The sequence below is a fragment of the Lynx canadensis genome, chromosome B4, assembly GCF_007474595.2.
Source record: "Lynx canadensis isolate LIC74 chromosome B4, mLynCan4.pri.v2, whole genome shotgun sequence".
NCBI classification, from domain to species: domain Eukaryota; kingdom Metazoa; phylum Chordata; class Mammalia; order Carnivora; family Felidae; genus Lynx; species Lynx canadensis.
Genome location: NC_044309.1, coordinates 124,384,652 through 124,408,381, shown reverse-complemented (window position 1 = coordinate 124,408,381; position 23,730 = coordinate 124,384,652). Strand labels below are relative to the sequence as shown.

The 23,730-nt window shown below is 42.3% G+C and overlaps 1 protein-coding gene across 2 annotated transcripts; it reads right to left on the bottom strand.

The window, feature by feature from the left end:
* Positions 1-5,621: 5,621 nt before the first annotated feature.
* Positions 5,622-15,101, bottom strand: CB4H12orf45 (chromosome B4 C12orf45 homolog). 2 transcript variants are annotated; one of them, XM_030320424.2, is made up of 4 exons: positions 14,930-15,101; positions 13,023-13,109; positions 9,684-9,820; positions 5,622-7,722 (listed from the first exon to the last, which is right to left on the bottom strand). In XM_030320424.2, the coding sequence occupies exons 1-4, from the start codon at positions 15,039-15,041 to the stop codon at positions 7,504-7,506; spliced, it is 555 nt and encodes a 184-aa protein (XP_030176284.1). In that variant the 5' UTR covers positions 15,042-15,101; the 3' UTR covers positions 5,622-7,503. The 2 variants fall into 2 exon arrangements, with proteins under 2 accessions (XP_030176284.1, XP_030176285.1); XM_030320425.1 differs by lacking the exon at positions 13,023-13,109 and having other exon boundaries at positions 14,930-15,090.
* Between the last annotated feature and the right edge of the window lie 8,629 nt (positions 15,102-23,730).

Genomic DNA, 23,730 nt, shown 5'->3' with positions numbered 1-23,730 from the left:
CCCCTTAGTTAATCCTTGATACTTTGGAGAGTCAGTAGCTTAACATAAAGGGAATGTAGGGAACCAATCAACAAACCAAATCCGAGACAGAAAACATCCAAAGGGAAGGATACCAGGAGTGATCCTGCCATGATCAATAGAGCAAGCATATTTTGCCTATAAGCGTGTTTTATTATACAATAGCTCATTTACCATCAGAGCTTGGCACAGGTGAATTCTAAATCAGTAGGAATATTCTGAGTCTAAACTGACAGCTCATATTTGAATAAAATGACAAAAGCCTTATTAGAAAGGAACCACTTTTTTAAAAAGTATTATTTAAATTCAAGTTAGTTAACATACAGTGTAGTCTTGGTTTCAGGAGTAGAACCCGGTGATTCATCTCTTACATATGACACCCAGTGCTCATCCCAAAAGTGCCCTCCTTAATGCCCATCACCCATTTAGCCCCCTCCACTCACGTCCCCTCCAGGAGCCCTCAGATTCTTCTCTGTACTTAAGAGTCTCTCATGGTTTGCCTCCCTCTCTGTTTTTATCTTATTTTTCCTTCCCTTATGTTCATCTGTTGTGTTTTTTAAATTCCACATATGAGTGAAATCATATATTTGTCTTTCTCTGACTGACTTATTTCACTTAACATAATACCCTATTAGAAAGGAACCACTTAAAAAATTTTTTTAAGGTTTATTTTTAGAGAGAGAGAGAGAGAGAGTCGGGGAGGGGCAGAAAGAGACAGTGAGATATAGATACAGAATCTGAAGCAGGCTCCAGGCTCTGAGCTGTCAGCCCAGAGCCCACCGTGGGACTCAAACCCACGAACTGTCAGATCTTGACCTGAGCCGAAGTCAGACACTTAACCGGCTGAGCCACGCAGGTGCCCACAGAGGAACTACCTTTAAATGCAGTGTTTTAACTGACTTCACGTGAACTAAAATATCACTTTATCAAATATTTTAATAACAGAAAAAATGGCAAACAAAATCCTGGACTTTTGGACTGTTTCTGCTGGACTGATGTTTCTCCCTATTAATCTCAGTAGCAGTGTTTTTAATCTTCTTTGGGCCACACACCTCTTTGAGAATCTGATAGAAGCTGTGGACCCCCTCTGTCCTACTTCTACCGCCCAAATTCCCACGCACACCCCTGCAAATATCTTCATGGGATGCGCAGATCTCCTCCAGCCCCTGCTTGGAGAGATGCGCAAAGCCTTCTGCCACAGCGAGTGCTAAAGTTCCTACCAGCTTGTTTTGATATCTGACTGCTGATCAGAATCAAAGCCTGCATGGAATTCCAGTGAATTCGAACTGGAACAGAATGACCCACAGCCTACCAGGCGATTTCATTAACACAGGGAATAATTAGATTATCACTCTTCTGGACCCCTGGCTGGCTCTGTAGGTAGAGGGTGCGGCTCTTGATCTCAGGGTCTTGTGAGTTCGAGCCCTATGTTGGGCATAGAGATTACTTAAAAAAAAACTTAAAAAATTTTTTTAACGTTGATTTATTTTTGACAGAGAGAGAGAGAGACAGAGACAGAGCATGAGCGGGGGAGGGGCAGAGAGGGAGACACAGAATCCAAAGCAGGCTCCAGGCTCTGTCCGAGCTGTCAGCACAGAGCCTGACGCAGGACTCAAAGTCACAGACCGCGAGATCATGACCTGAGCTGAAGTCGGACGCTCAACCGACTGAGCCACCCAGGCGCCCCCCAAAAAACCTTTTTAAGAAGATGATCACTATTCTTTCAGATCATGATTTGGCTAAACTGAAGGATAAAGCTGTGATCTGTCACCTACGTGGGGAGGTGTGGACACTCTAGGCCCTTCTAATCCTCTTCCACACGCCTTTGCTAAAGCAGTCCCCTTTGCTCTCGCACCCTCTGCGCCTTCCTACCCCAGCTCGGTTTAAGGGTCTCTCCGCTGTGCTCTCCCTTGTGAGGAACACAGTGCTTACCCTTGGTGCTGAAACCATCTGCCACCCTAGCTAGGTATGAGCACCCCTTCCCCACCCTCAGGATTGGCCTTTACTTTCGGCCACGGAAACTGCAGCTGTCATTTATGGAGGGCCTCCTGTGGGCCACACGCGGCGCTAAGCACTTTGTAAATGCTATCTGATTTAATCTTCACGTCTGAGAAAAATGAGTCCGTCGAGGTTCTCTTCTTACTGGCTCCACGGCTACCGAGCCGTCCTCTTCGCGGATGCTGGTGACTGCTCAGGTCCCGCAGCTGGTCTTCCTCATGCCTCCTTGTGTAACTCTGCTCAAAGTCTAAATCAGATGCTGTCACTCCTCTGCCCAAACCTTGCGATTCGAATAGAATCAAGTCCAGTGTACTCACTGGACTCAAAGTCCTATCGATCTTGCTCCTTGCCACATCTGACTTCATCTCCTATGAATTTTCCTCCTGTTCTGTCTAGTCACCCCAGCTGCCTTGACGTTCGTTCCTGAAGCGAATCAAGCTCTTGCCCCAGGGCCCTTGCACTTACCGTTCCTCTTCCCGGTGGTGTGCTGGCACATATTTACCCAATGGTCCTCCGGGGAAATTCTTGGAGCATTGGCTAACTTCTGTGTATAAATGCTCTCATCAAAGCTGATTTCAAGCTACAGAGATGCGTGCAATCGGAGCAAGCGGAAGCCAGTGCCGGCACACGACTGCCTTTTCCTGCAACTCTCTTTGCCCACGTACAACCTCCTGGCTGACTGCCTCACTTCATGTCTCACCTCCAATCCCATCTCACTAGAGATGGATCTTCTAGCACATGTGTCCGTCCTCACACTCATACCTCATCTGCCCTGTCACTATTCTTCTTATCCTGCCTTCTTTTCATAGCAGTTATCACAGCCTGGCATGCATTTATTTACCATCAATCTCTCCCCCTTAGAATGTGAGCTTCACAAACAGGTGCTTCTTTTGTTCCATGCTGCATCTACAATGCCGAATACATAGAAGGAAGGAGCTCAGCAAATATTTGCCTGCAAGTGAAAGAGGTTAAGTAACCTGCCCAAATCACACAGCTATTCACTGGTAGAACAGGTACTCGAAGCAATGAAGTTGCTGGTCTTAACCAAGCTGGATGGCTCTTCATGCCAAAGCCGGAATCAGGGCCTGCGTAGGGAACGGCAGCAAACACCAAACATTGGTCGCCGTCCGCAAGAGCTGTTGTGGAAGTGGCTAGAAACAGGCTGCAAAACCAGACTGGATCCCCTATGCCTGCCCTCCAGGGAAGTGAAAGCTGTCGAGGGCGACCTGGACTAAAGGAGACCATTAGGAGACTAAATGAGACGTGGTGGATGGGGGTGATTATCATCACTGTTAATGCAAATGATATCCAAGCGGATTTTTAAAATGATTAAATAATACCTAACTATGTAAAATTACATCAAACAGGAAGGGAAGATTCAACCATAAACTTCCCACACAGAAATAACCACGGATAATTGAGACTGTGTCAGACTTTTTCCATGAAAATATATTTTACAGAATTAGTATAATACGGCACATAACTTTGTTACCTTTTTTTTTCATCTTTCTGTGTCAATAAACATGCTTCTTCACATGTTGAGTGGCTTTAATTCACTTGTTCTCCATTGGTGGACATTTAGACACATGTTGCACATGGTTGGTTTTTGCTATTTTAAAATTTGCAATAAATCTCACGCAGAAATTTATGAACAAATCTGTTGGTTAGGATAAGTTCCTAACAGTTTCCCCCACATTCTTGCCACCACTGTGCATTATTCCTATAGCATCACAATACCTCACATTTTCTGAGCACTGTTCTAAACACGTGCTGTGTATCAACGCATTCATTTCTTAGCAAAACCCCATAAGGGGACAGTCACCCCCATGTTGCAGATGGGGAAAGTGAGGGAAGTGGCCGGGCTGAGGTCTGGTCCGGATAGCTTTGGAGTCTGTGCTTGTAGCAGATGACTACGGGGCCCACGGTGGCCAGGTGTGACAGGCTGAACTCAACCTGCTCTAACGGTTACCTACTACGAGGCCTTAGGAAATTTACGTAGCAGCTCCGGGTCACTTTCCTCATCTGTGACGTGGACGTAAGCAGAATGAGCTCCTAAGGTGGTGGTGGTCTTCTTTTTCTTCACAATTAGGAAATTGTGTCACAAAACAAAACCTAGCGATAGTTCCATCTGCAGTTATTTAATGCAGTGAGTCCGTGACGTCCTTTGTTTCTCTTTGCAGTGCTTGATGTACAGGCTCAAGAGTTTGTGGACACCAGACAGGACTCTCAGGAATCCTATCCAGTCGTAAAATACCCAATCCGCTCACTTCTTTATGTGCCTCCTTTTTCGGGAGGAGAAATACTTTCTTTTCCAAAAGTTTACTAACACGGCTTTGCTCATTGGGCAGGTCCGTGTCACGTGCTCATTCCCAAACCAGTCGCGGGCAATGGTTTCCCTCGACCGGGCAGTAGGGGGAAGCCAACCACAAAAATTCCAGCATTAAACTCTTTGGAAAATCCACCAGTCCTGTTTACCCTGTGTTGTTTCTTCTGGATCGAGAACCACGATGCTATTCATCTTAAGCATAGATGAATTACTTTACTTACAGAAAGAGAAAAAGGGTAGTTTAATGAACATTTACTGTACATTTCAATCAAGTGAAAGGCCCTATGCTAGGCACTGAGGGAAATACAAGTGAAAATCAGACCCAACTTCCCCGGTCTTTCCCTACCAGAGTAGTGGATACGGGAACCATACGAACTACTTTGTAAGGCAGGCATTTCTTAGAAGTACCATATTTCATGGACAATGAAAATACGGCGAGAGTAGGTGGGAGATCCGTTCAGAGTGAAATTTCTGCTTCAAAGGCCATCACAGCTGATTTTCACATTTGTAACTGTCCAGAGCCACAGAGGGATGGTATTCCAAGCACGGGGCGACCATCTCACCAGCCTTAGCAGCAATGAAAACACTGCCCGAACGGCTGCCACATCTCACACCAGCCTCTGGCAGACAGAGCACAGGTCGGACCAACCAGAGCCCAACAGTGATTTACTTTCCAATAGACTGAAAGGCAAACTGCTGACAAACAAAACGGCTTTTTAATTAAGGGATAACATGCATACGGCCAAGTGCACGGATGTTAAACGTGCAACTCAATTACGTTTTTGTATATACTCGAGTGGTGGTGACTGGAGTATGAAACACGCTGGTGGGTGACACAGAAAGGGCTCGGGAAGTATTATTACCTATTATTGTCCCATCTGCTGATTTGGAAAGTGAAGAATACAATCCTGGTTTCTCTGTGTTTGTTTTTTGATATGTGGCTTGAAACATTCTTTTTTTCTGTGAATTCTTTATGTACTTTGGCCTTTTTGTTATAAGGTATTAGTCCTTTTTCTATTTTGTAAGAGCCCTTTATAGATTGATGCTCACTCTTTCTTATATTGCAAATATTTTCCCCAATTTGCCCCTTGCCTTTAAAATTTCTTTACTACCTCCTGGTTTTTAGTATTTATGTGGATGAGTTTTCTGCTCTTTTCCTTTGTGATTTCAGACTTTGACGTTCTGCTTAAGAAAAAACAAAACAGAAACAAAAAGGTTTTGACCCTTGCTTCCTGAAAAAAGAAATAAAAACGATTTCACTATTAAATAATCACCCATATTTTAGTATGGAACCCTTATAATTTTATTTCTATTCAAATCTTTAATCCACATATAATTTATCTTAGTACACAGTGTGAGGCTAAGATCTAACCTTTTTTGAAACAGCCGGTTCTGACATTGTACACTAAATAATTCACCCAGTTTACACTCACTTAAAATGACATCTTTACCGTAAATTAAATTTTCATGGTTTTCTTTTTTCTACTATGTCATGAGAATGTCCAGAGGACCTGAGTTTAGTTGACTTCCCTTACTGTATAGGGAGGCTCACTGTAATACACGAGACAGCCATGGCAGGAGGGAATATTCACATTCTACACACTAGCATGTATTTCTAGACTGACTGGTCTCTCACTGATCACTCGGCATATTTCTGTTGTGAAGCTGTATTTCCTGTCAAGTTACACGTTCATATCCCCCTGCCAGGAGCAGCCTTCCATGGCTTGTAATTTCCCATATGCCCCCATCCATCCACTGATTTGGTAACATTATTCATGCCTATTCTGTACCATGCACCATGCTAAGTAGTGAACCAGACAAATGCAATTCTTTCCACGATGTAGCATAATATATTAGCCGGCAGGAGACAATCTTTAAATATTTACACCAGTAATCCGTCACTGTTGTGTTTGGTGCTACAGAATATAGCACAATAACCTTTCTAGCTGAGGAGTCTCATTTCCAGATCTGTTCGTCTCTTCGTACATTTAGTGAGACACAGCCCAGAAGAGCTGGTTCCAATTTCCAATGGGAAATACCAGGAAGAACCTTGAGAATCATCTTCAGAGTATTTACAAGACAATGATGTGAGGAGTAGGAACAAATAGTTAAAAGTTAAAAGAGAGACCTAAAACTCTAGGGCACAAATGCCATCAGCTTAGCCCACTTGGAGACAGTCCTTTAAATTCTCAGGCCTATATCCTGAGCAAAGCCAGTCCCATGAGATCTGAGATTGAATAAGGTCAAGGATGAGGCAGAAAGGCGATGCCAGCATAGGATCATTTTGACCTTTGAAAGGGGGAAAACTAGTTGTATATATAGCTTATAGCTCTTTGTGACCCATACCCTGTTTTTTCTGTGATGCCCCTATTTTCTACATCTGACAGGTTTTAAACTGTGGGCAACTGTGTAGAATAGTTTTAATAGCTCAAACAAAAAAATTTGCCTATGGAAAAAAAGGAAAAACAAAAAATCATGAATTTTTCCAACCAGTACATTCTACCTGCACTGAGTTCAGGCTGCAGAGTCACCAACAATGATGAAACCACACAGCACCAGATTCCCAGCTCAAACTGCAAAGGACTTTTGTGGTTTTTGTGGGTTTTTTTTTTGTTTTTTTTTTTTTTTTTTAATGAAAGTAGATATGCCTGAGGGCAGCTGAATATAAATAATTCTTATCTTTATAAAAAATGTCTTTCTCCTAAAAAAAAAAAAAATTCTCCCCTATTGAACCCACACTGTGATGGTAACAAATAAATCTGATTTTATAATATCCCAAAAAACCTATATTGGGTTATTCAAGAGAATAAATTTCAAACAAAAACAAAGGATTTGTATTTTTACTTTAAAATAAGTTTGATATTTCCAAAGTCTGCTGAAGAAAGAAAATGCCAGCAAATTCACTTGTCACCATACATAAAGCTAAGCTTTCTAAAGGGAATCTCTTTAGCATGAGATCAAATGCAGTCTGCTCTTAGAAGATTCCCCAAATGCTACTATTCCAGCCTTTAAAAGATAGTTTCTGTTTCTCTGAGAAACAAAAAATATCTAATATCACATACAAGCACCACAGATACCCGAAATGCAAAATAACCAGCAAGTCACATTCTTTTTCCACAGAATTAGCAGGCATATGTCACCTGCTCCCAAGATCATTTATTTTACTCTTTCCTTTTTTTACTGGCAGGGCTGTCCAAAACCTCGATCTTGCCTTTTCCGTCTTCTGAATGAGGAAGTTTAAAGTTGTCTGTGGTGACTTCAGAAGAGGCGGTGTCGTCTTCCTCAGAGTCTGAGCTGTCCTCTGAGCTGTCTTGCGAACTCTCTTCTGAACCGTCCTCTTCTTTGGAATCGGACTGATTCATCTCAAACAAGGCCACATCCTGCCAAAAGCACCACGTGAGAAATTTATTCCAGGGCAGTTGCCTAAAGTTGTGATAACAACCCTGGGAGAACCAACTTTTGGCCCAAATACTGAAGCACAAAGGACAAGAAATATTTTTAGTGCAATATGGCACTTTTTTTCTTTCAGTTGCCACAGTCCACCATAATGATTTACATTTACTACAAGTCTAAAAAATCCTCCCACAACCCGATTCTATATACCCTGAACACATTCAACGATAGGCGTTCAACAAATATTAATAGAGGTGCCTGGGTGGCTCAGTCAGTTAAGTGCCTGCCTCACTCTTGATTTTGGCTCGGGTCATGACCTCACAGTCATAGGCTCGAGTCCCGTCTTGGGCTCTGCACTGGGCATGGAGCCTACTTAAGAGTCTCTCTCTCTCCTTCCGACCTTCCCTAGCTCATGCACACACGCATGCGTGCCCTCTAGAAAACAACAACATAAACCCCCAACAAAACAAAAAAAACACAAATATTAACAAATACTAACATGAGCCAGGCACCACACTAGGTCCTAGAGACTCCACAAGAGCAGCAACAAAATCCTTGCCTTTGTGCAACTTAACGTTTTTGAGCAGGGATTGGCAAGTTATAGCCTGTTGGCCAAACCCAGCCCACTAACTGTTTTTGTTTAGCTCATGGGCTAAGAATGTTTTTTTCTTCCCCCAGTGGTAGGGAAAAAAAATTAAAAAATAGTATTTCATAAAACACAAAAATTATATGATATTCAAATTTCAGTGTCCATAAGTAACATTGATAAAATTTGCCTATTGTGACATAATCGTCTACAGCTGCTTTCATGCTAAAGCGGCAGAAGTGAGCAGTCACAAAGAGACAGTACGGTCCACAAAGCAAAAGTATTTACTAGCTGGTCCCTACACAAAATATCTGCTGACCTCTGGTCTAGTTGGGAAAGAAAGACAATGAACACCTACATGTAAAGCACAGTGTGGAGCAGTGAAAATGAACAAAAGTAAAGTAGGATAGGATAAGGTACTCATGGGCCATCGGGAAAAGCCTCTTGTTGAGGGGACAACTGATGAGAGGTAGAGGGAGTTAAGCTGCAGAAATGTGGGCAAGAGCCTTCCACACAGAGGGAACAGGCCTGGAGCAAGGAGCGTGAACGGGAGCACAGGCAAGAGGGGGCCAGGAGGGAGGGAAGTCAGATGGAGAGCTGGAGGCCGCTCACACGGGCCCTGGAAGGACTCTGAATTCATCAGAAATGTGATGGGAAAGTGAGCCACAGACAGTGTGAAGAACAGATTCTAGGGAAGAAAGGGCAGAAGCAGGGGAGCCTGTTGAGAAGTCACTGCAATAGTCCAGGGTAGAGACAACGATTCCGTGGACCGAGGGTGGCAGCAGCAGACGTCACACAGAGTGGCTGGCTCTGGGAAATATTCTGGAAGCAGCGCTGAGCAGAGCTGCTGCCAAATGGGATATTATCATCAACAACGGTGTCGGCTCTGTCCAGACACAAGTGTTATAAAGGGAACTCCGGGGCAGAAATAAGATGTGAATCTAAATGGAGAGGATTTTGCATGTGGCTTAGGTAATCAGTTATTGCATTAAACACATTCATTTTTGCATTTCCTATCAATCAGGCTATGATTACTTCTTTCAGGCCTTGGATGGGAAAAAAAATCCACTAGGACACTTAGTAAATTAATGCTTCAAGATAACAAATGTAATATTTGACCTTAAAAGCCCTCTTATGATTCTCTATTACTAAATTTCTAAGCTCCACCCAGGGAAGCTTACTGGTCTGTAAGATCCCTAATAATAAAATGACCGAGTTCCCACGCAGTGCTGGAAGTATGAGCTGACTTTGCAAGAAGGAAAATAACACTTGGAGTTAAAATGGAAAAGTCCTCTCTTTTGTAGATGACGGGGCATACCGGTAAATTTCATACTTGATGAAATGAAAACAAAGCATAGCTACCATTTGTATAACTTTTCCAAGACTCCCATCAATATCTTCAATATTGAAATGCCCAGGGGGTGCGGCTGCCATTTCTTTTCTTAGCTTTTCATTTGCCTGAGCCATCTGTGGGAGAAAGGTCTGTACTTGGTCCAATACTAAGGAGAGAAAATAGAGTGTATCAATATTTATGTTAGTCTTTGGCCACACTTCAAATTTTAAAATCCAGAATTTCCTATAAAACACTTCTGACTTGAGTGGCCAAAATGAACAAATCAGGAGACTATAGATGCTGGAGAGGATGTGGAGAAACGGGAACCCTCTTGCACTGTTGGTGGGAATGCAAATTGGTGCAGCCGCTCTGGAAAGCAGTGTGGAGGTTCCTCAGAAAATTAAAAATAGACCTACCCTATGACCCAGCAATAGCACTGCTAGGAATCTATCCAAGGGATACAGGAGTACTGATGCATAGGGGCACTTGTACCCCAATGTTCATAGCAGCACTCTCAACAATAGCCAAATTATGGAAAGAGCCTAAATGTCCATCAACTGATGAATGGATAAAGAAATTGTGGTATATATACACAATGGAATACTACGTGGCAATGAGAAAAAATGAAATATGGCCTTTTGTAGCAACGTGGATGGAACTGGAGAGTGTAATGCTAAGTGAAATAAGCCATACAGAGAAAGACAGATACCATATGGTTTCACTCTTATGTGGATCCTGAGAAACTTAACAGGAACCCATGGGGGAGGGGAAGGAAAAAAAAAAAAGAGGTTAGAGTGGGAGAGAGCCAAAGCATAAGAGACTGTTAAAAACTGAGAACAAACTGAGGGTTGATGGGGGGTGGGAGGGAGGGGAGGGTGGGTGATGGGTATTGAGGAGGGCACCTTTTGGGATGAGCACTGGGTGTTGTATGGAAACCAATTTGTCAATAAATTTCATAAAAAAAAAAAATAAATAAATAAATAAATAAAACACTTCTGACTTGAAAAGTAATCAGGGGCACCTGGCTGGCTCAGTTGGCTCTGTTGGGCGTCCGACTTCGGCTCAGGTTATGATCTCCCGGTCTGTGGGTTCGAGCCCCGCATCAGGCTCTGTGGTGACAGCTCGGAGCCTGGAGCCTGCATTGGATTCTGGGATTCCCCCCTCTCTCTGCCCCTCCCCTGCTCATGCTCTGTCTCACTCTGTCTCTCAAAAATAAAATGTTAAAAAAAAATTTATTTTTAAAGTAATCACAGCAACAATAGTTATAACTTAAAAAAAACTCAAATTTCTTCCATTTTAAATTTTTTTTTTTTTTCAACGTTTATTTATTTTTGGGACAGAGAGAGACAGAGCATGAACGGGGGAGGGGCAGAGAGAGAGGGAGACACAGAATCTGAAACAGGCTCCAGGCTCTGAGCCATCAGCCCAGAGCCCGACGCGGGGCTCGAACTCACGGACCGCGAGATCGTGACCTGGCTGAAGTCGGACGCTTAACCGACTGCGCCACCCAGGCGCCCCAAATTTCTTCCATTTTAAAAACCTCTAACCTTTTTCTGAATCCTTAAAGCAGTAGGACTAAACAAGTTAGCGAATATTTTTCAATGTTTATTAGTGTTTTCATATATCCCCAGAACTGCACATTTCTAGAACGCTGGCATTCAACCAATAGTCACTGAATAAGGAGAAAGTATGACTTAATAGTTAAACGAGCCAGGCTCTGAGGCTTTGCATTCAGGCTGACGAGGTTATTCACAGCGTCCCAGTTCCGCCTTCTACCTGAACTACCTTCGGCATGTTAACTAAGTAGTGGTTGTCTCCACCTACCCAACATGTTCCCCTTGTTTCTGATAACATAATCCTGACCTTCCTTTTAAGCTCTGTCATTCCTTGCCACTCTTGTGCCTTACCCTATACATGCCTAGATGTTCCACAACATTAATCACCAAGCTTTGGTGCAATACCATAGACGGTGACACTGTGATCTAGCCAGGCCCATAAGAGATCACCCTGGAACTTCAGCCTGAACTGTGGAGAAAGAGAGCCCTTCTTTCTGAGTCAGTAAATGAGTGGTTGAGCTGCTGATAAACTGGGCAACTTGCCACATGGTGAGGAAGGGCCTGTTCTAGAGTTAGCCAACACCTAGGGAAGCAGAGCTAAGAGTTAGAGCAGGAGACCCCGGATGACAGCGAGCACCTGGGTGCAGAGGTACTTGAAATCACTGCTCCCTGTCCCACAATAAAATTCGTCAACATAACTTATTTTTTGGCTTAAGGCAATCAGGAGTTGGAGTTTAGTCATCTGCAGCCACAAGTGTCCTAAAAAATTTTAATTTAACCATTCAATACCTCAATTTAGGAGTGCCTGGGTGGCTCAACTGGTTAAATGTTCAATTCTTGATTTCATTTCAGGTCATGATCTCACAGTTCATGGGATGGAGCCCCGAGTCAGCCTCTGTTCTGACAGCGTGGAGCCTGCTTAGGATATTCTGTCCCTCTCTCTTTGCCCCTTCCCCACGCATGCACGTGAGCATTCTCTCTCTCTCAAAATAAATAAATAAACAAAACCTCAATTTACTCATCTGCAAAACAGGGGTAATAACTGTATTATCCTAAGTATAGGGGAATCAATAAGCAAGGTATGTCTAATGTCGTTAGCTTTCAAAAGAAGCCCAGCACATAACTGTGCATATAATGAGTTCTCGAAACCTGTTAAGTCACTGATACAGCTACACAATACATGACTGAAACGTCTGGAGTACAGAAGATGAAAAGAAAAAGGTGGTAAAGGTCAAGAAATGGCCTTGAATTGAAGTGCCTGGCTGGCTCAGCCGGTTGAGTGTCCGCCTTCAGCTCAGGTCATGATCTCACAGCTTGTGGGTTCGAGCCCACAGTGGGCTCTGTGCTGACAGCTCAGAGCCTGGAGCCTGATTTGGATTCTGTGTCTCCCTCTCTCTCTCTCTACTCCTCCCCCGCTCATGCTCTCTCTCCCTCTGTCTCTCAAAAATAAATAAACATTTAAAAAATTGTTTTTTTAGAAAGGGGAAAAAAGAAATGGCCTTTAATTGTAAAATAGGGCTGTCAGAGGGTGAAATCAGGCCATATACATACAAAGCCCCACAATTAATCACAAGGAAAGAAATGAAAAACATAAAAAAGACTCAAATGCAAGTCTACAGATGGAATGAATACACCGTGAGCAACTCGTTTAGACACCAAACCCCCTGAGCAGTCCCAGGGCGACGACAAAGAGCTCGGGTCCAATAGCTGGGGTTCCCTGTGGACCTCTACTGCTTACATGGGCAAAATTTAACATCACAGAGAGTTTTAGAGAGAGAAAGGGGTAAAAGAAAGAGAGGGAAAGATACTTACAGGGACTCCTCTCTATCCGAACTGTTTGAAGAGTGGAAGTTTTTCTGCAATTAGGCTTGGGATTGATGAGTAACCTGTCCCATATACCTGAAAGCAACACTGAATTTACTAGAGCATAAGGAAATAGAAGCCCGTCAGCGAACTTGTCACGACCATTCTCAAGTCTTGAACATTCCACATTCTCCAAGACATTTTTAGAAAAAGAGGCCCTCCACGTTCCATTGCAACATTTTACCTCTTTACAAACACCCAGCTGCCCTTCCTTAGGCCTGTCTCATACATCTGTATGTGTCACCGATGCTAAGCATTAAGTGCAAACTAATCTGCACCTGTGCGGATCAGAACTCCATCAGTGACAAATGAGTTTCTGCAACAAAGGGACAGAGGAAGCAGTACAGACACAATAATAGTTAAGTGGAGCCAGAAGTGGTTATATTGGGCAAATTATTTAACCTCTTGGAGCATTCCTTTATTTATAAAGCACACCTGCCTTGTTAGTGGACCTTCATTAAACATGTCCAACCTAGGGGTGCCTGAGTGGTTCAATCGGTTAAACATCTGACTTCAGCTCAGGTCATGACCTCACGGTTCGTGCGTTTGAGCCCTGAGTTGGGCTCTGTGCTGACAGCTCACAGCCTGGAGCCTCCTTCGGATTCTGTCTCCCTCTCTCTGGCCCTCCCCAACTCACGCGCTGTCTCTCTCTCTCTCAAAAGTAAATAAACATTAAAAGAAAATTTAGAAAAAATATCCAACCTAGACAAATGAGCTCTTTGAAAACCTTTTGTTGTCGCCCCACCACCCCCATACACTTTTTCGGCCCCCTCACTACTACTTGCCAAATCAAACAACTCTTCAGCCCATCAGAGTTCAGAGGACACGGCCTGAGTTTTTCAAAACTCAAGGCTTTGATCCCCCTGTTTCCGGCAACTGGAAAACCTCTTCACTTAAGTACAAAACTCCTGTTCACCCCCAAAGCAGAGCTTAACAAATATTCTTTGATTGCTACTTTAGGTCTAACAATGGGATTAGCATAAAGAATCCCATCAGTCTGGAGCTAGACTGACTGCATTCAAATCCTAATTTTGCCACTTTCCAGCCACGAGATCTCCAGCAAGTTACTTATCTGTATGATACACGGTGACTCAGTTTCTCACGTTTATAAAATAGAGATAACAGAACCTTCTGCACAAGGCTTTTGTGAGGATTAAATAAGTTAATTAATTCCTGGGTCACAGTAAGCACTACATAAACGTTGGCTCTTATCATAACTTTGGGATGCTCTGGGTTCTCACCGAATGTCTTCAAGCTAATATTCACTGAGAATACCTCCATTTCCCAAATGTGAAAACTAGGGCGTTCAGAATGTAAACTTTCCTATAGTTTCACAGCTAATCACGCGTGGAGTTGGGATTCGAATCCATGCTTTTAAACTCCACTACGGTGTCTGCAATCCTATGTAGCTTTCCTGGAACCAAGTGTCCCTCTACGAGACAGAGGCAAGGCACTAAGGGGTGGTTCTGAGAACACAGAGGGGGTGGGGGTGCGGGGGTTAATCCATAATAGTCACCTGCTCCCCCCACCAGCCAGCTGCTGGGACCGGGGACAGCCGACCTAAGGCCCTCCTCAAGCCCTCCCCCTTAGGGGACGTGTCCTGCTGCGCCGCTCCGCAGGGTGGGGGCCCACTACTCCGCAGAACCTAAGACCCTCGCTGGGCCCATGGCCTCGTGGCCGCCCCGAGGCCTCCGAACCCCAGCCGCGCCGTGGCGGTCACGCAGAAGCCCTGTGGCCACCCCTGGGCGTCCCTTCGGGGGTGCCGGGCTCGGGCAGGGGGCCGTCAGCCTGTCCCCCCGGCTCACACGCCCCCCGCCGCACGTGAGCACTGCATGCCAACGCCACCCGCCCGTCACCTGCGCGGCCGCCGCTTCCCGCCGTCAGCAGCTCCTTAGACACCGAGATCCCCGAGCAGTCCCGGGGTGAAGAGGGAGAAGCTCCAGACTGGGACTCCTCGCGTACCTCCATGCCCCTCGCTAGATTTGAGAGCCAGCCCACCCAGACCCGGATGCAGGAAAGAAGCTCGGGCAGGGGGCGGGGCCAAGGCCGCGATTGGACGAAACTAGGAGGTGGGCGGGGTTATGGCCGCCGGCGGCCAGGGCGACCCCTGGCGGATCCCTGAGGCCACTTCTGTGGGGGGAAAAGGAAGGTTGGGGCTTCTGAGGTCCCATCACTGGATGAAACAGCTGGCAAAAGTTGATTTTAGTCAAACGATCCGGACAACAGCGCACCATGGGGCTGTCCTTCTCGTTCTTTTATTTTTATATTGTGGTTAAAAAAAAAACATACGCAACATAAAATTTAGCATCTTAACCATATTTAAGTGGACAGTTCAGAAGTGTTACCTGTATTTACATGTTTATGCACAAGATCTCTAGAATTTTTCATCTTGCAAAGCTGAAACTGTTCGTTGAGCAACTCCCCCTTATTGTTATCATAATAACAACTTAACATTATATTACAACCAAATTCTAAAATGTAGGGCACAAAAAATTATGGGAGAAATGACAGCAGGCACTGAAAACACTGATTGATGTAGTTTAAAAGCTGACTTCACTCTCTTTCTATTTAAAATCTACTCTGGAGATCATTCAGGGAAGGACAGCACCTTTCTTTCTTTATATTTCCAGTGCCTCACTTGGAGTCAGGCACATAGTTAATGATTAATCCATGTTTAGTGAATGAACGGAGAGAAGTTGAACAAATGAATAATTGTGAATTGTTTCATTGATTGATGGTTCACCCCTGTAAAACCGTATTCTAGCCCTTAGAAATGTCTTCAAATCTCTGTTGTGAATTGTTGACTGAGATCAGAAGCAGCCCATAGATACAATGCTATATAAAACTAATGGAGCTCTTTGTAACAATAACTTGGAAATAAAGACATTCAGGGGCGCCTGGGTGGCTCAGTCCGTTAAGCATCAGACTTTGACTCAGGTCGTGATCTCACTGCTTGTGAGTTCGAGCCCCGCGTCGGGCTCTGTGCTGGCAGCTCAGAGCCTGGAGCTTGCTTTGAATTCTGTGTCTCCCTTTCTCTGTCTCTTCCCCAGCTCACACTCTGTCTGTCTCTCTCTCTCTCAAGAATAAATAAACATTAAAAAATTTAAAAAAAAAGAAACAGAAGACATTCATATTTAGCCAAGATAGAGTAGAAGATGCACTGGCAGAATTTAGTCTCCCTCCTAGAAATGATGTTGTTAACCAGAAAAGCCGTTTTGTAAAATATGACAATAAATGTAAAACATATTTTTTTCACCTTGAATAGCTCTAAAAGATCATTGTTTAGATTTTTAAAAAATATTATAGGGTTTATAACAAATGTAGAACTAAAATACATATGACAAGAATGGCACAGAAAGTGGAGGTAGTAAATCTGTTGTAAGGATCTTCTATTTCAGGGGCACCTGGCTGGCTCAGTCGGTAGAACATGTGACTCTTGGGCGCCTGGGTGGCGCAGTCGGTTAAGCGTCCGACTTTACCCAGGTCACGATCTCGCGGTCCGTGAGTTCGAGCCCCGCGTCGGGCTCTGGGCTGATGGCTCAGAGCCTGGAGCCTGTTTCAGATTCTGTGTCTCCCTCTCTCTCTGCCCCTCCCCCGTTCATGCTCTGTCTCTCTCTGTCCCAAAAATAAATAAACGTTGAAAAAAAAATTAAAAAAAAAAAAGAACATGTGACTCTTGATCGTGGAGTCATGAGTTCAAGAGCCACCTTGGGGGTAGAGTTTACTTAAAAAAATAATAATAATGATGAATAAATAAATAATAAACATTAAAATTAAGGATCTTATACTTTGTGTGAAGTACTTTAATAGGATTTAAAGATTGATAGTGATAAGTTAAAGATTTATATTGTAAAGACTAGAGCAACTCCTAAAAAAAGTGAAAAGTAGAATAGCTAATCAGCCAATAGTGGAGATAAAAACTGAGCTGTAAGATATAATCAATTAGTCCAAAACAAAAAAACAAAAAAACCAAACAGGATAAAAGAAAAGAGGAGCAAAGAACAGATGAGACAAATAGAAAACCAATGAGAAGATGATAAACTTAAGTTATACCCATTTCAGTAATTAGATTAGATGTAAATTAGTCTAAGATTTAAAAGGCAAACATTGTTGGACTGGATTAAACAAGACCCTACTGCATGCTGTCAGCAAGAAATTCCCTTTAACTAAAGACACATAGGTTAAAGGTCAAGTGATGGAAAAGACAAACCATGCAAATATGAAACAAAAATCAAGTCAGAGTAGCCACATTACTATCAGACAAAGTGGGTTTCAAGACAAAGTGCTGTAGACTGAATGTTTGTGTCCTCCCCAAATCTTAGGCTGAAGCCCTAACCCCCCAGTGTAGCTATATTTGGAAATGGGGACTGTGAGGAAGTAATCATGATTAGATGAGGTTGTAAGTGTGGGGCCCTGATCCAATAGGATTAGTGCCCTTATAAGAAACACCGGAGTACTACTCTTTCTCTCTCCACATGTACACACACATTGTGAACGCATGGTAAGAAGGCAGCCTTATGCAACCCAAGGGAAGAGCTCTCATCAGCTACCAACCCTGGTAGAACCTTGATCTTGGATTTTCCAGCCTTCAGAACTGTGAGAAAAGTAATTTGTCTTGTTTAATTGTGGTATTTTGTCATAGCAACCTGAGCAGACTAATGCACGAAGGATAAAGAGGGACATTTCATAATGATGAGGGGATAAATTCATCATGATTCACAATAATTGTGAATGCATCTTATAACCGAGCTTTGAAGTATAAGAAGGAAAATCTAATAGAACTAAAAGGAGAAATAGACAATATTATTATTGTTGTTGGAGATTTTGACCTTCCTCTCTCAATAGTTGGTAGAATAAAGTATACACAAAACCAGTAAGTATAAAGAAGTCTTGAGCAAAACTATCATCCAGCTTAACCTAACTGACGTGCAGAACACGGGACCTTGCAACAGCAGAATACACATTGTTTCAATGGCAACAGAATAATCAATAAGATTGATCATATGCAAGACCATAAAACAAGTCACAAAACATTTAAAAGATTGAAGTCATACAGGGGTGCCTGGGTGGCTCAGTCAGTTAAGCATCCTAATTCGGCTCAGGTCATGACCTCCCAGTTCATGGGTTCAAGCCCCGCGTCGGGCTCTGTGCTGACAGCTGGGAGCCTGGAGCCTGCTTCAGATTCTGTATCTCCTTCTCTCTCTGCCACTCCCCTGCCATGCTCTGTCTCTCTGTCTCACAAAAAAATAAATAAAATGTTTTAAAAAATTTAAAAAATGAAGATTGAAATCATACAAAGTTTGTTCTCTGATGTCAACAAAACTAAAAATCTTATCTTGATTATCAAAAGCAAACTAGATCACAATAACAAAAACCTATCTGGAAAATCTCCAAATATTTGCAAATTAAACAATTCAGTTTTAAACAACCCATGAGTCAAATAAAAAACAGAAAAGAAATTATAAAATATTTTGAGCTGAACTAAAATAAACACAGAAAATATCAAAATGTATGCAGTGTAGGGACACCTGAGTGGCTCAGTCGGTTAAGCATCCGACTTCAGCTCAGGTCATGATCTCCATCCAGTTCATGAGTTCCAGCCCGCGTCCTGGCGCCTGCTCCAGATTCTGTGTCTCCCTCTTTCTCTGCCCTCCCACTCATGCTCAGTCTCTCTCTCTCAAAAATAAATAAACATTCAAAAAAACGTATGCCGTGTAGCTGGACCAGTACAAGGGGGGAAATTTATAGCATTAAGTGCTGATATTTGAAAAGATATAAAGTCTCATTTATCTAAGCTTACACATTAACTAGAAAAAAAGGAACAAATTAAACCCAAAGCAAGCAGAATAAAGAAAATTATAAAGTGTGGAAATCAATAAAATACAAAAATAAACACAATATAAAAAAATCAATAAAACCAAAAGCTGATTATTTACAAAAGTCAATAAAGTTATTGACTGATTATTTACAAAAGTCAATAAAGTTAATAACCCTCTATCCAAGCTAATCAGAAAATAAATGGAGAAGACAAGTAATATTAATATCAGAAATGAAAAAGGAGTATTACCACAGATTCTACAGACATCAAATGGATAAAGGAAACATCCTAAACAGTTATGCCAATAAATTTTCTAATTTAGATGAAATGGACAGATTCCATGAAAAACACCAACTATCACAATACTGGTTCTTGTTTTTGACAAATGTTCCATGGTATGTACAATAATAACAAAAGATGGAAACTCGGTAATAGACATATGAAAACTCTCTGTGCTATCTTCCAGAATTTTCCATAAAATTAAAATTATTGCGAAATAAAGAATTTACTTTAAAAGTAATTCAAGAAAATTGTCCTAAAATGTGTAGAAATTTGAGTATATGTATCAAAGGACCGTATCATTTTTCCAGAAAAATCAGCCCAGAATAGTCCCTACCAAAACATACTCTGGTAAAACTCTTGGACTTTAAATATAAGAAAAACACTGTCAGAGTATTTTGGCAAAAAGACCCAGTAAGTCAGGAGGAAAGAAAATAAGACTGGCACTGGATATTTTGACAGAAAGATTTTTGCCAGAATGCAATTGAATAACTTATTTAAGATACTCAAAGAAGGAAAATTTAAGCTAAGGATGTAGTTTAACTGCCTTTCACGTATAAAAGTTTTAAAGACACAGACACTTATGAACATGATAAGAACAGGAAATATTGCTCCCATAGCCTTCTTGAGGAATCTCCTAGAGAATAAGCTTCAGAAAATGATAGGAGAAATTCAGCCTCAGTTTTGGTGGTGAGAATTTTACAGTAGAATTGGGGATAATCCGAGTTCAACTGGTGATAATAAGGTTAAAAGAATATTATGTATTTTTATCGGCTTCATAATATGGATATAAAACAAATATCAAAAATGGGGAGAAAGCAGAGATAATAAATGAAGAGAAAAGCTTGTTTTTTACAAACTGGGAATAAAAAGGTAATACTTCAGGGGTGCATGCCTGGATGGTTCAGTCGGTAAAATGTCCAACTTTTGATTTTGGCTCAGGTCATGATCTCACTGTGGGATCGAGGCCCATGTTGGGCTCTGTGCTGACAGCATGGAGCCTGTTTGGGATTCTCTCTCTCCCTCTCTCTCTGCCCCTCCTCAACTTGTATGCACGCACACGTGCACACGTGCTCTGTCTCTCTCAAAATAAATAAATAAACTTAAAAAAAAGATAATACTTTACACTGATATTTGGGATAAAGGAGGAAAGAGAAAGAGGAGATGACTAGCTAATTACAATATTGTTCATAGTAGAAAGCCAATATCAAAATAAGAGGGGACCGAATCCTCCTAACACTCAACCTTTTTCTAAGTCACATGGAAGTTTCACAACATTGACATATCATAGTCTGCAAAGAAAATTTCAAGCATTCCCAACATAATAAATGATATAGATGGCCTTCTGTGATCATACACAATTTATGGTTTTGACTTTGGAATCATGTAAATACCTTGCTTACTTAAAAATAAAAATAAATACAAAAGGAAAAGAAGATCCCCCTCCCAACCGAAAACAAACTGAAATAACTGAATTTAACTATATGTCAAATTTCCGGCATAACAATACAGAAAGAAACTATTTTAGGAGACTTTAAAACACAGTGTTGGGACAGTGCATCATTCGTAAGATACAGCTTAAGGGCAGTGACAATACACACCCACATAGAAATTTTAAAATGTATCCAATCATCTTAATTTCTAGTAGCACTATTAGTATGGTTATTATGAAACTGCTCTAGGAATATTCTTGGATAAAGCAAATAAGTAATTACATTAATATCATTTGCAGCTCAGACTTTTTGTTCAAGAGAAAAGAAATAAAAGTAAAATCCTCCATAGGTGCCTGGGTGGCACAGTTGGTTAAGCGTCTGACTCTTGGTTTCAGCTCAAGTCATGGTCTCACAACTCATGGGTTGGAGCCCCACTTCAGGCTCTGCGTTGGCAGCCCAGAGCGTGCTTGGGATTCTCTGTCTCCCTTTCTCTCAGCCTCTCTCTCGCTTGTGCTCTCTCTCTGTCCCTCTCTCTCTCAAAAACAAACAAAAAACCTTGAAAAAAAAACTTTAAAAAAATCCTCCCATAATTTCAAATTTGAACTGGTAATATCTGTACAAATTCATGATTTCTTTCACTCTTTCTGAAAAACCACTCATTCCTGAGCTTGGTTCCCTGGAAAGTCTGGACACAAGGGCAAGGCACCATAGCAAGCAACCCCGAGAGTGTGCCTGCTAAAATCCTTTCCTCACTGAAAGGAAAAGAGCTTCTTGTACAAATGATGTGAAGTCTGGGTCAGGGAGTATAAACCTGGGACATCGGTGGTGCCAGAAAGCAAGGAAGCTTTCAAAGACCACTGGGACCATATCGAAAGGAATCTGGAACTAACTCTGAGATGCCCACTAGGTAAAGCTGACAAAACATGGCTCTACCAGTCACTCTGACATCTCTAAAAGCACGGCCAACTGGATTTTGTGCTCCTTTGATTCAATGCATTAGAAAGTGCACAGTGCCACCTAATAAGTTTTCTTGCAAACAAAACAAGGGTGGGGGGGGGGTGGGCAGGCGGAGAAAGGAAGAAAAAAAGAGAAAAGAAAAAGAAACAAACCTTTTCCTGTATCAAGCCCCAGGTTCTAACTATCTCTTTCCAGGAAATACAGGAAATAGAAGGATAAGTGAAACAACTCAAGGAAGCAATCAGCCGAATCTAGAATGTGGGAAATCTTACAGCATAAATATCTGTTTTATTCAACAGGAAAATGTTATGAAAAGAAGGTGAACTGTTTTATTTATTTATTTATTTATTTTAATTTAATTTTTTAATTTTTTTTTTTTATCTATCTATCTATCTAGAGAGAAAAAGAGACAGAGTGAGCATGAGCAGGGGAGGGACTCAGAGAGAGGGAGAGAGAGAATCCCAAGCAGGCTCTGCACTGTCAGCACAGAGCCCAACGTGGGACTCAATCCACCAATTGTGAGATCACGGCCTGAGCCGAAATCAAGAGTCAGACACGCAACCAACTGAGCCACTCAGGCACCCCAAACTGTTCTAAATTTTAAGATACTTAGAAGGCATATAAATATAAGAAACTGTGGTTGACCTCCATATATGTTGCAGTTGTTATACTGAGCAAGCTCTAATGATGGCAGATTCCAAGAAGCACCATATTGCTGATTGGGTGTTACCATGTAACTTTCCCGAGAAATTTGGAAATAAGATTGTCATCCACAAGTTAAAATGTAAATAAAACTAACCAACGTGGGTCGTGGGCCCACTTTCGGACTGGCTGAAACAAGGGGAATGGGACTATCCTGACTGGCTTAGGCCAAGCAGGGCCACTCCTCTAGCTGGGGTGGGTGTATGAATATCATCCAGATGGCAGAGGTTCTGTGGTAGGGAAAGGAGGCCAAGGAAATTAGGGGCGCGCCCACAATGTCTACTGCAGTCAGTAATAGTTGGGGTATGTTATCTTGAGGTTTTTCGTTTTCTTTTTTAAATGTTTATTTATTTATTTTGAGAGAGGGAGAGAGAGAGAGAGCAGGGAAGGGAGCAGAGAGAGGGGGAGACAGAGAATTCTAAGCAGGCTCTGTGCTCTCAGTACCAGAGCCCGACTTGGGGCTCGAACTCATGAACTGTGAGATCATGACCTGAGCAGAAATCGAAAGTTGGAAGCTCCACCGACCTAGCCACCCAGGCGCCCCTTGAGGTTTTTCTAAAAGGTAATTTTTATCCTTTCAGGCTTACATTTTATCTTTAGCGGACTAATCAAACTGATCATTTATTCTGGTAACTTTTCAAATTGCTATTACCTGGCTCCCAGGCCCTTCAGAACAATTATCTGGTTAAATTAATTACCCAATTTGGTGAATCAAAACTATTTTATCTCTAGAGACATAAACACTTAATGCTGAAAATTATGGTGTAATTATACTGCACATAATTTATTTCGGTTAGCCTCTTAATCTATTTTAATCCTATGGATACAATTAAATGTGTAAAAGAAATGCTTTATTTTCTAGCAGGGTAAAATTTTTCCTTGGGGGCTAGGGGTAAGAGGGGAGCAGAAATTTATTTCTAGTAGACTAGTATTCTGAAGAGTGGCCACCTTAAACTGGAGTTAACTTGATTCTCTGCCTCATCTGCTAAAAATTTTATTTTTATTTTTATTTTATTTTAGAGAGAGAGAGTATGCAAGTGGGAAAGAGGGGCAGCAGGAGAGAAAATCTTAAGCAGGTTCCACTCTTTTTTTTTTTTTTAATTTTTTTTCAAGGTTTTTTATTTATTTTTGGGACAGAGAGAGACAGAGCATGAACGGGGGAGGGGCAGAGAGAGGGAGATACAGAATCGGAAACAGTCTCCAGGCTCTGAGCCATCAGCCCAGAGCCTGACGCGGGGCTCGAACTCACGGACCGCGAGATCGTGACCTGGCTGAAGTCGGACGCTTAACCGACTGCGCCACCCAGGCGCCCCAAGCAGGTTCCACTCTTGACACGGAGCTCGATGCAGGGCTCTATCCCAGGACCCTGGATTCATGACCTGAGCCAAAATCAAGAGTTGGATGCTCAACCAACTGAGCCACCCCTGGAATTTTTAAATTATTTTTTTTAAGGGTTGAAGTTTTGTGT